We start from the raw sequence: 12655 nt of genomic DNA, 5'->3' as shown, positions 1-12655 counted from the left end.
ACATTTTTAAATTGCCCACAATGCTATTAAAAAAGTAATAAAAAGTTTTTATGGTAGACAGTGTGACAAGTGTGGAAAAAAAATCCTAATTTGCCTCATCAGCTTGAACAGAAAGTCTTGAAATAACATTTATTACTATAGTATACATATATATATATATATATATATATATATATATATATATATATATATATATATATATATATATATATATATATATATATATATGTGTGTGTATGTATATTTACAGTGGACCCCCGGTTTACAACATCCCTGTCTTCCTTTTTTTTCACCTCACAACATGAACTGCAACATTTTCCGTCCCCTCTTTGCTGCATTTTCCCGCTTTATGACATCCACAACTGTCTTGACCCGTGGGGTTGGCAGTGTTTATGTTCTTTTGCCTCCCTTTTCAGGTGTTTTTAGGGAATTGCTCTTTTTTTTTTTTTGGTCGCGTCAAACTGCCTGCGCTGCAACATGTCACTAAGATGCTGGTCTGCTATTGGTCATACTAAAGACTTGAGTGCTTATAATATCATATTTATTGTGCATTTTAGTGCTTAATTCAAACTTGAATTCATTAGCCATGGGTCCCAAGATTGCTTGTGATGTTAAAGGGAGACGTAAGAAGATGATTAGTATGGAAACCAAGCTGCAAATAATCAAGAAATATGAAGAAGGCTAGACAAGGCTCGGCTACCATCGCTAGGGATTAAAATTTAATTTTTCATATATATATATATATATATATATATATATATATATATATATATATATATATATATATATATATATAATCACTTACTTTACTATTTTATTACTAATTTTTGACCTTAGTTTTTTTTTATAATCCAACCCTCCAAAACACGCATAATGTATGCATACTGTATATAAACATTCCCAATTGCATCTGGTACATAAAAAAAAAAAAAACACGTTAAAATGATGTTCCAAATACCACATCCAGACACACAAACACAAATTGTCAGTTGGCTGCAAGTAGAACAGGCTGTGGGCTGAGTGTGTGTTTGTGTATTGTGCGTTCCTCCCGGTGACACTAAAAGCTGTTCTCATCTGAGTGGTGACGCCGCGTCGGCCACAGGTCAACATCATGCGGCTGCTTTGGACACAAAAAGCTCGAAATGGAAGCAGTTGTTCTCATAAAGCTGCCGACCGCCGCGTGTTGTACTCGTAGAGGAGAACCAGAGCGTTTAAATTGTGACTTTCCACTGTTGCGCCACTAAACTTTGGCGTAATTCTCTTCAAGGTGGAACTCTTTTATTAGGAATGGCCGTATTTCTCCTCATTATCTTTCCAACAACCACCGAGGGTTTACTCACGCTTACATATGCACTTCCTGAGTTGTGTTTGACCGCGTTAAGTGCCAAGTTCACCGAAACGCCTGAAATGTCGCAGATGTTCGTATGTGTGTGTGGATCGCACATGCACAGGCAACACAGCGAAAGCCGGGCCGGCTTGTCACGCCGCGTTTTCCTACCCGGCTTGACGAGAGCTCTGTTAGTGCGCTGGCAGATTGAGGTCCGTGTGTTTGACTGCGTGTGTAGGTGTCTCCGCGTTTTTGAATCATAGATGGCGAACGTATCCGGAAGCCAAATAAGGGCAGACAGCTGGACAGCGCCAGGCAAGCACCAGTCCCCGAGTGCGCAGACTGTCGACTCGGCGCCGATCCAATCTGTCACTTTCTGTCTTTTTGACACATACAACTGCACCTAACACATGGCTGTCTTGTGACGCAACGATGTTGCTGAATTTGGCTAGTTCTCAGTTTATTACAGCGGAAGTCGCTGGGTCAGACGAGGAGCAGTTTTTGGACAGTAGCAGACAGGACACGGTAGCAAAGAAGCAAAAAATTGTATATACTTGGAAAATTAGACTTGGAAACCAGACTGACACTAGACTCAGAAACTAGACTCCTAAGATGAAAACTGGACTCTCAACTCTGACAACTGACTTTGAAACTAGACTCAAAACTAGACTCGGTTGACCATTCTGTTTATTTATCTGTGGTCAAGACCAGTGGTTCTCAAATGGGAGTACTTGAAGGAACTACAGGGGGTACGCCAGATTTGAAATAAAACAAATATGATGCAAAAATCCTTTAAAAATATATTATTGAGTAATGAAATGTTTCAGGAAAAATTAAGTTTGTAAAACAAATTTTATTTCGGTAGGTTATTCAGTTTCATTATTTTAAAAAGGCAGACCCCCCCCCCCCTTACTTGAATGGTTTGACCCAACTTGTCACGTGCCACCACTCGTTACCTGTCAATTAAATGATTTATTTTTCTGAACACAGCTCTACTATGATCAAAAAGAGGACATTTTAAGTTGAATTTTTTTTTTTTTGGTGGACAAATATGATTTTATAACTCTTTCTTTTTAAGAACAGGTCTGACACTTTATGTTGCTTATTTTTGGGGGACAAATATTTATCAATGATGAAGTCATTTATTTTGTGAACAGCTATCTAATGTAATCCCTAAAGAGGACATTTTATGCTTATTTTTTCTCTTTGGAAAAATATTTGTTACGATTATTTATTTTCTTTATGTTGATTATTATTTTGTGGACAAATATTTATTAATAATTAAGTTATTCCTTTTTGATAAAAGATCTCTTCCACGATCCAAAAGAAGACACTTTATGTTGATTATTTTAAAGGGTTCTAAAGTTTAATAAATCAGCCACTGATGGCATTTTTTACGTGTTTTTGTTTTGGTTTTTGGGTTGTTTTTTTGGATTGTTTTTTTGGGGTTTTTTTTTGTTTTTTTATTTATTTTTTTTGCTTTGCATTGGTTAGGGAGTACTTGGCTTAGTTTGAATATGGAGTCCAAAGAGTGCTGTCATTCCCAGGAGAAAAAGGTGACAGAGTTAAAAAGTTTGTAAAGAAAAGTCCAGATTAATTAACAGTGTTTTTGGGGTTCAGCTAAGCAAGGCTAATGGAAACGATTCTCTTTCTCCCCTCCTTCACCCCATTTGTCTCTCTGCCTCACCCTCCTCCTCTTCCATTAGAAATGTATTGGGGTGACTTGGAGCATGAAATTAAAATATTAGTGGGTGACATCAGTGAATATTTCCAATTCTCTGGAATGAAATAATAATGAAATAATATTTTAGGTTGGAACAAAAAGGTCATAAGCTGAGAAAACCTTTCGATTTGTTGTTTTTTTATTTTGTCTGTTTTTTTTGGAGTGAGTTCAATATCTTCATCTCGACTGTGATTCACATTTCACAAACATTTCAGCATAAAAAAAAAACATATCTATGCAATTCATGAAATACAAAATTCAGTCATTTAACCGGACCATCAGTAATGATTTCAACCATTGGTGGTTCTAGGGTCAAAGGTTTAGGTTTATTTAGTATTTTTTAACATAACTTCACATTTTGATCATGGAATATTCAATCAGTTAGCTTTTCAATAGCACCTTGACCACATAGATTAAAAAAAAAAAAAATGTTAGCTTAACTCCTAGCTAGCTACGTGAACAGTGAGCTAAAATTTACCACAGCAACAACGAGGAGTGGTAACTATTCTTGGTAAAGTCCAGAGTCCTAAAAGGTAAAATTTCAACCAAGTTTAAGCTAGGTTTTTACTAATTGTGCTATATTACTGTGAGCTAATATTCAACAGCTCGTTTCCCCCATTCTAATGCAAATAGAGCTGTCTGACCACCTGAAACAATTCCTAGCTACATTTCAAAAGAAAAATGTTAGCTAAACTTCTAGCTAGCTGGGTGAACAGTGAGCTAAAATTTACCAAAGCAACAGCGAGCAGTGGTAACGATTCTCGTTAAGGTCTGTAGCGGTAAAAGGTAAGAAATTCTCAACCAAGTTGAAGCTAGGTTTTTACTAAATATGCTATATTCCTGTGAGCTAATGAGCTATAGTTTTAGATGCTAGCACTTTCTGTACTGACAGTATATCCTTGTAAAAATTGGTCAGGGAGAAGCAGAAGGGTTTAGTTGGAACAAAGCTTTTGTTTTTAAAATATGTTCAACCCTTGTGCAGTATTTTGACCATTTTTTGGGTCGTTTTTTACCCCCACATCATTCTGGCAGTATTTTAGCCGTGTGCCTTACCTTGGCTAAAATAACTGGTAGTGTGAGAGCTAAGTAGTCGTGTCATGTTGAACTTTGTGATGTTGTCACCATCTGGGTGAAATTTCAGCTCCCTAATACTTCTTTCAGTGCTTTTCCTTTGATGTGTAATGCATTTGATGTAAAGATCAAAGGATTGACAAAATACCTCTCATTTAATACATTAAGTTGTCTTTTTTTTAAAAAATGGGCGTATGTAACAAAGCAAAAAAAAAAACAAAAAAAACATTAAATCAGGGAGGATTTAATTTAGGTGTGCTTGAGGAAACCGAAAAACGGGCTGGAAACAAGTTTCCGCCACATCTATTTTCGAATCAAATGGCGTGTTGAAATATAAATTACACCCGCGTTACATGTCGCTTCCAAGTAATTTACCTCACCCGCCATCTTGTGGGCTCGTATTTCACATCATAAATTTGCACAAGTCCAGCTGCGTGATGAATTTTCTTCTTCTTGGGATGTTCTCTTCGTCCTTCTTGGACATGGCTTTGGCTTGTAATCGTTTTCTAACGTTATCTGGCAGCCAATTAGCGGACGCCAATAAGGCTGTCCTCCGCGGCGCAGGGGTCACCCTGGCAACTATCACCGCCACGCACCTGATGGGAATCGCCGCATCCTCCTTTTCTGGCCTTCATTAGGGAGTCGGCTATCACTCCTTCCGTCCAGACGTCTTCCTGCTCGTTATCGAAGGGTGTCCTCTGATGACCTCCCCGTCGTGAGGAAATGAAGGAAGCGAATGGAAGCATCAGGAGGGCTTTTTACATCATAACCCTGGAATGGCCTTTTTAAAGCAAAATGGCGGACTTCCTGTATTTTTATGGGTTCTTAGGACTTTTTTGTGGGTCTGGTAATGATGCTTACCAATGTCCATGCCGTTTAGCAAGATTGCAGGATGAATACTCTCAATGCTCTGGATTTTGACCGACCTTTGCAAATGACCCAAAATGGTCACTTCCAACCAAAATGTCTGACCTTCTTTGTTTTTTTTGTGTTGTTTTTTTTTGGTCTTGGTTCCTTGTAACTTTTTTGTGGTAATCGATATTTATCCCACAAATCAAACTGTCTTCTAGAGCTAAATATTGTAGTCTAAGAAGAGTCATTTGCATTTTTGGTAAAAGTCACTTGCTTACTTCGAGTTTAGCCTACCGCATGAATCCGAAACACCCACAGCCGTGTACCGAGCCATAGCAAATTTACAAATGTAGGCATATATTTAGGTTTTTGGAAGCAATAGCATCTAGCGCTAGCCAACATTTTAGCACATCCATGAGCTACCTGATTGGTTAACGATTTTCACCTTTTTTTTTTCCTCTTTCATAGGAGCAAATCATCATGTCCTTCTTTTCCTCTTGGCTTGAAAGTGGTGTGGGCTTTTCTCCTCTTGCTCGTCGTCAGGTAAGCACCGCAGCATGGCCATTTTTCCAAACTTGTCATTACGCCTGTTTTCTTTCATTTTTTTCGTTGTGGGAAGCTGGCAGGCGGCTTTCATTTTCTTCGAGTAAACAAGAAGAAAAGTAAAAACCGCGGGCGGCCGGCTGTGATAATGACTGAGTGGAACATTTGTGTATGGGAGTGTGTTTCATGCCTGTGTCAAGGTCAGGTGTTTAAATGAGGGTTTCAAACCGCTGTTGTAATTTGAAATTGACGTTTGAATTCAGGATTAATTATTATGAATCGATTGGGTTAGTTCTTCCAAGTAGGGCTTCAAACCATAAGCGGGCTTTCAAAAAACGTTGAACTACTGTATAAATAAGATCTCAAAAGTATTATGCTTTTATGTTCAGATGTATAACTGAATATTCCTCTTTTTTCTCAGTTGTAATGCTGCACTAATGATCATCAAATAGCAACGTCCTGTTTCACGGTATGATGGCGAGACCACCTGCAGGTTGGGTTTAAAAAAAAAAAAAAAAAAAAGTCCTCTAACAAGCAAACTGCTGGGAAGCAAAGAAAATCTTTTTCCCAACAGGTCGCTTGCAACTTTTTGAGATTCCTTGGAGCTTTTTCACAAGCCGCCTAATCGATTGTGTGCCAAAATCTCATAACGTGCTCCAGTGAAGCTACAACGCTGGGTCGAGTGCGGCTGTCCATTACGGCGCTAACTGGGCCAAGCCAAGTGAAAGTGCTTTAATCTTCAAATGGCAATTGATAAGTGCATTGATTGAGCACCTGAAGAGCAGAAATCAGACTTTTGATAGTGTTGGCCTTATTTCAAAATATGTCCTTTGGATGGATGCTCATGTAGGTTAGCGTCATGATAGGTGTTTATTTTTTATGACTTTGGAAACATTATTTTCACAATCATTTAAATTAATGGGTAATATTTTGTGGATTTTGTGCTTCACAGAGACCTGTATTTTTGCGTTTGTACAAGCTACGTCTAAACGGACGTCCGGAAGTAGTTATACGAATATTTGGCCAGCTAAAGACACGCTAGCAAAAAACGAAAGTGTTTTCAAACTTGGAAGATCGACCTGAGACGAGTTAGCTTAGCGCTATCTAGGATGAGGCTATTAGCAAAGTAGTTTGGGGAACTTTTGGTCCGCCCTAGCAAAAAACAAAAGTGTTTTCAAAAGCGGAAGATCGCAGGAGACATGCTAGCTTAGCGCTATCTAGAATGAGGCTATTAGCAAAGTAGTTTGGGGAATTTTTGGTCAGCTAAAGACACATTAGCAAAAAACAAAAGTGTTTTCCAACTTGTACGATCGCCTGAGACAAACTAGCTTAGCGCTATCTAGAATGAGGCTATTAGCAAAGTAGTTGTGGGAATTTTTGTTCAGCTAAGGCTGTTTAGTGACGGGAATATTTGGCGACTAAGTTATCACACTTGGAAGTCGACCTGAGGGACGAACTAGCTTAGTGCTATAATGAAGCTAGTAGCAATGTAGATGAATTAAAAAATGTATTCTTTGGCCAAGAGGTTACAGTAAGTCTCGTTTGTTTGTTTTTAACTAATGTATTTTTCAGAGCATTTGGCCAGTTTTGCCATGGGAAATATTTAACGCACTGGCAGCAGAAAACAAAATGCCATTTTTATATTTTTATACTTGGAATCGACTTTAGAGATAAGCTACCGTATTTTTCAGACTATAAGTGAGTTTGTTTTTTGTTTTTTTTTGGCCGGCTAACGCTGTCTCAAGAAAAACTTTGGGCTGGCTAATGCCAACTATCAGAAAACAAAAGGGAGTTTTTAAATTCGGGAGCTGGACCTGAGAAACGAACTAGCTTAAAATATCCTTTGTTCTGCTGTTGGTCAGGGTACTGTTCGAGATTCTGGAGGTTATGATAAGGTTTATCAAACTCAAAAGAAGCGATGGGAATTTTGGCTAGCTAACGCCCTACTAGCATGCAAACTTTTTTGGCTGGCTAAAACCATCCTAGCAAAAAAACTTAAACAATTTTCATACTTGGAGACCGAACTTCAGAGACAAACAAACGTAGCGCTAGCTAAGATGAAGCTAGCAGCGACGTCGGTAGATTTAAAATGAAACTAATGAGAACGTAAGCTAACTTTAAACGATGATATAGATCTATAGGACCCACATAATGGTGTAAAAGCAATGCCACGAACTGTCATTGTTTGTTTGTCATTGTTGTATCATGAACCCTGCGCTAAGCTAGCATACTAGCCTGGCATACTAGCCTTAAAAAGAACTTCAAATCTCAAAGGTAAACAAAGTTGTACTGTACTTTCTATGTACCGACTATTTCGCTTCATTCCCCCATAAAATCTTTCTGACTGCAAGTCACTCGTATATAGGCTACAAAAAGAGAAGACTTACAAGTTTTCCACCAGCACCGCAGGCGCGAATTCATCACTGAGCCGCCTCACGTCCACACGGTGCGACCCGGCGATAGGATGAGTCAATTAATGTCCGATAATGATGTGCAGGGATAACATTGTTTCCCTAAGCGCCACCACTGGCCGGCAGAAATTACAGTGCGCCGCCTTGATGATTAAAAAAGAAAGAAAGAGCCACAAGCTGAATTTTAAGTGGACGAATAAGTCTTCTTTTTATTGAACCTTCATGCTAACAAATGATGTTTCCATAGAGAGATGAAAAGGTTAATGTTATGTTCGAAGTTTGTGTCAATACATTTGCATTTAGCCTCTCGGAAACGGGAAATTTGAACAATTGGAAAAATATTTTATTGCAGTATATATTTCTGTAAAATTATGCTTTGCAGTATTGATATTTGGTATTGCTGAAAAGTTGAGTACTCATGCTGGTAGTGGTCTGAAAGAAGTTGTATAGAACATTTATTTTTTGCAATAATATACTTCTGTATGTTTTTCTAATATAGCAGACTCAGATTGTTTTTCAATTTATTATTATGTTTTGAATTTGCTAGATATGTTTTCGTTGACACATTAGAGATAAAAATATCTATATTCAAACTAATTAATGCTTGAAACTGCACAGCTGTAAACTATTGGTAATTCCAAGTCATAAAGCATTATCCACATCATAAATATGACCAAGATGTGTAAAGCTATCTGGGCTAAAAGGGGTCTACTTTGAAAAATCTAAATTTTCTGTTTTAGTTAAGTAATTCCATAAAAAAAATCTGCATCATTTGTTTAACATATTTCTTCTATAATATTATTTTTCCCTACTCTTTTCTCCACGATATTTTTTTCACCGAATTTAAGGGTATTTGTGGTTAAATGAATTTGTACTTTTTAGCACTCATGATTTTGTGTTTTTGTGGCAGCATTTTTGTTTCTTTTCTTTCCCCTAATACTTTTTATGTTAATGTTGTTGAATATTTTAACGTTTCTTCCATTTTTTTCTATTTTCTCTGCATTTTCTCCCTTGTAATAAATGGCTTATTTTAACGTTTGTTTCATTTTTATATCATCTCTCCTGAGTGTAGTTCTTGTTTTACTGCTAATTTTCTATTTTCTCATTTATTTTTTCCTCATTTTTTCCCTTCAACTAGTGTCACAGAACAAATTCTCTACCTTTTCACATTCCATTGTATTACCAGCATCTGCGTCTCCATTCGTCTTCTGCGGCACATTGTTTTTACATCATTTATTTCGGTTCCTCCCCTAATTTGTCCCCAGTCGTTTCTCAACATGAAATAAGATGTTCCAATTCATTCACGTAATCGAAGCGAAAATGAGAATCAACTCTGCCCCATCCCGCTGTTATTTCGCGTTTAATATGAGAGGCGACGTAAGGACTGATGAGTGATATAGAGATGGCCAGCATGTAAATGTGCCTTGGTTTAGTCAGAGCACACTCACGAGGGAAAGACAAGCACAAAATTGAGTTTATATTAATAGCAAAAGTGAGGGAGGCGTGGGTCTTAAAAGATAAATGCAATTTAAAATATACCATCTTCCACCTTTTCTATTATTTTCCAAATATTGCATTCCACTCTTTGGATCGCTGGAATGTGAAATGGAAATGAAGCTATTTGAATGGGGTTCTACATGTTAATGCTGACTTGTGATGAATATCAACAAAAGATGTAGCTAGTAGGGATGAAACAGGATCTCGTACGATGGGATCTAGCGAAATTAAAATGACAGGTTTTTTTTGTCGGGATTTCTTCTCACAAGATCTTATTTTATTATTTTTTTTTGGGTGGGGGAGGTCCTTTTTAGACACAAGTGCATTGGAACTCAGTGGAGAAGTAAAACAGGCCAAACGGGGTCACCTGTTACACATTTGTGAGAAATTTTACACAAAAAGGAGAAAAGGCATTTTTCTTTCTCATGCATGAGGAGAACGGAGAAGGGCTGCACAAGTACAATTCTACTTAGCTGTGAAACAGCCTTTCCACACCCTCACATTTGGCAACAATGTAAACAATTGGTTTCAGTCAAGTGTGGATCTGATTTCTCTTCGTATCATTAAAAAAAAATACGGGGAGAGAGCTGGCTAAAATCGCACACTTTAAATTAAAGTTAAAAAAAAATATTGATTCTCCTTTATTAAATGGAAATTGGTTATTTGGATGTCATTTTGAACCTATTTTTTTCACTTTCCTCGTTTTTTTACGTTTCCTCTACGTCTTCACCGTATCTAGTTTTTCACTCGACCCAAATGACCTTTTAAAAGAGCACAAATGCATATAAAAGAAAACAAGGCTGGAACAGGCATTTAAAAGTTTTCCAAAGTGTCCTGACTTGTTGAACAATCCTTATTTATCTTGCTTTCTCTCATTTGACAGACAATCAAGTCGCCCTGGCAGACTTTTCCTGAGATGAGAGTTAGATGGATTTTAGCCGCCCGCGACTTTCTCACAAAATCAATGGGGAGCACAAAGTGGACTCCAAAGGACTCCATAAACATCTTTATCACCGTCGCCGCGCTGCACTGGCAGCAGCTTTTCAACAAGACCCAGGCTAATTACGTTTTACGAGAAAAGGTCTTCATCAATACTGAAAAAATAGTTCACTGATTTTTTTTCAATTAATTGAAATACCTAATTCATTGCATTCATGCATTTCATTTCTATCATTTTCATTGAATGCGTTGTCATGTATTTTACAAATGATGATTTTAGTCATGTTTAGTCAATTTACTGCACTTGTTCTCTTTTTGTACCAAATTTAATTGAAATTTTATTTTACTGTACCATTTTTAGTTTATTCAGTTTTAGATTTACTTATTGATGCGATTAAATTAAAACGTTTTAATTGAACTAATTTAACTCATTCAATTGTACTAAATTTTCCTAATATTGGTTTTCTCAACTATTAAATGTGTTTTTTTTTAATCTGACGTATATAACGTCAGTATAATGGTGAAATTAACTCAACGTAATAAATTATTAAAATTAACTCACTTATAATGTATTCAAGTTTATTTAACAGGACATGCATTTTTATTTTTAAACAATTATTATATTGTATTATTATATAATTATTGTATTGTTTTCATCAAATATTGTCCATTAAGCCAATTTAATCAATGTGGTCAATTTTAATTGAGGTACTTTTTAATGTATATAATAAAATAAATAAGCTTAATTCATTTAAATATATTTATGTGATGTATTACATCAAAATTCATCATTTAATTCATTGGACTCAATATGTACAAAATATTTACATATTTTTAAATTTAAATGTTTAAAAATGTATTTAATCATACATTTTAATTCAATATTGTCATTTAAGCCAATTGAATGAATGTGGTCAGTTTTAATTAAACCTTTAAAGAAGTTAGTTTTAATTAAGGTATTTTTTAATGTATTTAATAAAATAAATATGCTTAATTTGTTTAAATATATGTGATTTACTACATCAAACTTCATCATTTAACTAACTCATTGGAATAAATATATACAAAATATTTAGATATAAAAATATTTAAATATAAATAAATCGTTTGATCATACATGATTACATTTTAAATGTAATAAACTGATATATATATATATATATATATATATATATATATATATATATATATATATATATATATATATATATAATTTTACAAGTTTGACTATATAAAATATAATCACATCAATTTATATGGTATAATTTTTCCATTTTGTTAAATTTCTTAAATTTGATCATTTTTTTTTCCTTTTTCCATTAATTTATGCATTTCTTCTTTCCTTTTTGTTTTTCTCCAGACTGGTGATTTAGCCTTGGTGGAGATCTCTGACATTTCAACTTGATGATGTTGTTTACAATGCGCGTGTACACCGCATACCGAATTAATAAGAACATATATCTCGCTGTCAAGTAGCCAACATCTTTTATTAATGGCGAGCGAGAACTCAATTAAAGCTCAAGAAAAAGCTCAAATGTCAATGATCCCCCCCCCCCCCCCCCACCCCCCCATTTCTCCCACACACACACACTAACAGGCCATGCTAGCGCTAAGCTAACACACACAGTATGTACGTACATAGAGTGTATTTGAAGCAGCAATCTCTCAGAGGCAATTGGCCCTATCATGGCAGGCGCGGCAGCCTAGTCCGCCCGGTAACGGCTTTCCAGACCGCCGATTGGCCGGGACGGCAGCCGGCTAATGATGACAGATTGTTTATTTACCGGGCTGAAGCTACGCAAAATATAAATCTCAACCAAAAGGAGCAGCCACGGTTTGTGTCACTACTTTGTTTTCCTTTTTTATATTTTTATTTTTCTCCACTTGACTTCATTTGTTTGCTGATATATTGACTTTTTCGACGTTAATATTTTCTCCGTGCACTTTTCTACTGACATTTTGCTCAGTTTGTAAGTCAAATGTGACCTTTGATGTTTGTATGTCGAACGGGGACGAATGAGGCGGACAAGTGATTGTTTACGAGAGTTTTCCTGTTTTAGTGTTCCTGAATAGTTTTAAAGTCCAGATTGAGATTAAATTATGTTCTCAGGATTTTGTTTGGGTTTTAAACAAGATTTATGGACTTCCAAACAACAGTTAGGTAGAGCTGAGTCCCTAACTGCCGGTCCTCGGCCCGCTACCGGTCTGTGGATGGCTGCACCAGAACTGATTTAGCTGATATTGATCTATGCTTTATTTGGGCTTTGTTCGGCTTGATCTTTGTTTTTTGGC

General features: G+C 36.3%; 1 protein-coding gene across 1 annotated transcript in view; it reads left to right on the top strand.

Moving 5' to 3' along the window:
* The window catches only part of LOC148419921 (uncharacterized), a 246039-nt gene extending 234144 nt beyond the window's left edge, over positions 1-11895 (top strand). Inside the window, exons 6-8 of the mRNA XM_088422280.1 lie at positions 5442-5516; positions 10308-10505; positions 11724-11895. Of these exons, the coding sequence (XP_088278406.1) occupies positions 5442-5516; positions 10308-10505; positions 11724-11768 (318 nt within the window). The 3' untranslated portion in view covers positions 11769-11895. The remainder of the gene's footprint in view (positions 1-5441; positions 5517-10307; positions 10506-11723) is intronic.
* The last annotated feature ends 760 nt before the right edge of the window (positions 11896-12655 follow it).

Source organism: Hippichthys cyanospilos, chromosome 8 (genome assembly GCF_059441005.1).
Source record: "Hippichthys cyanospilos isolate Australia breed blue-spotted pipefish chromosome 8, RoL_Hcya_1.0, whole genome shotgun sequence".
In the NCBI taxonomy this organism is placed as follows: Eukaryota; Metazoa; Chordata; class Actinopteri; order Syngnathiformes; family Syngnathidae; genus Hippichthys; species Hippichthys cyanospilos.
Note: the sequence above shows the minus strand (reverse complement) of the source record. Positions and strands in the feature narration are given on the sequence as shown.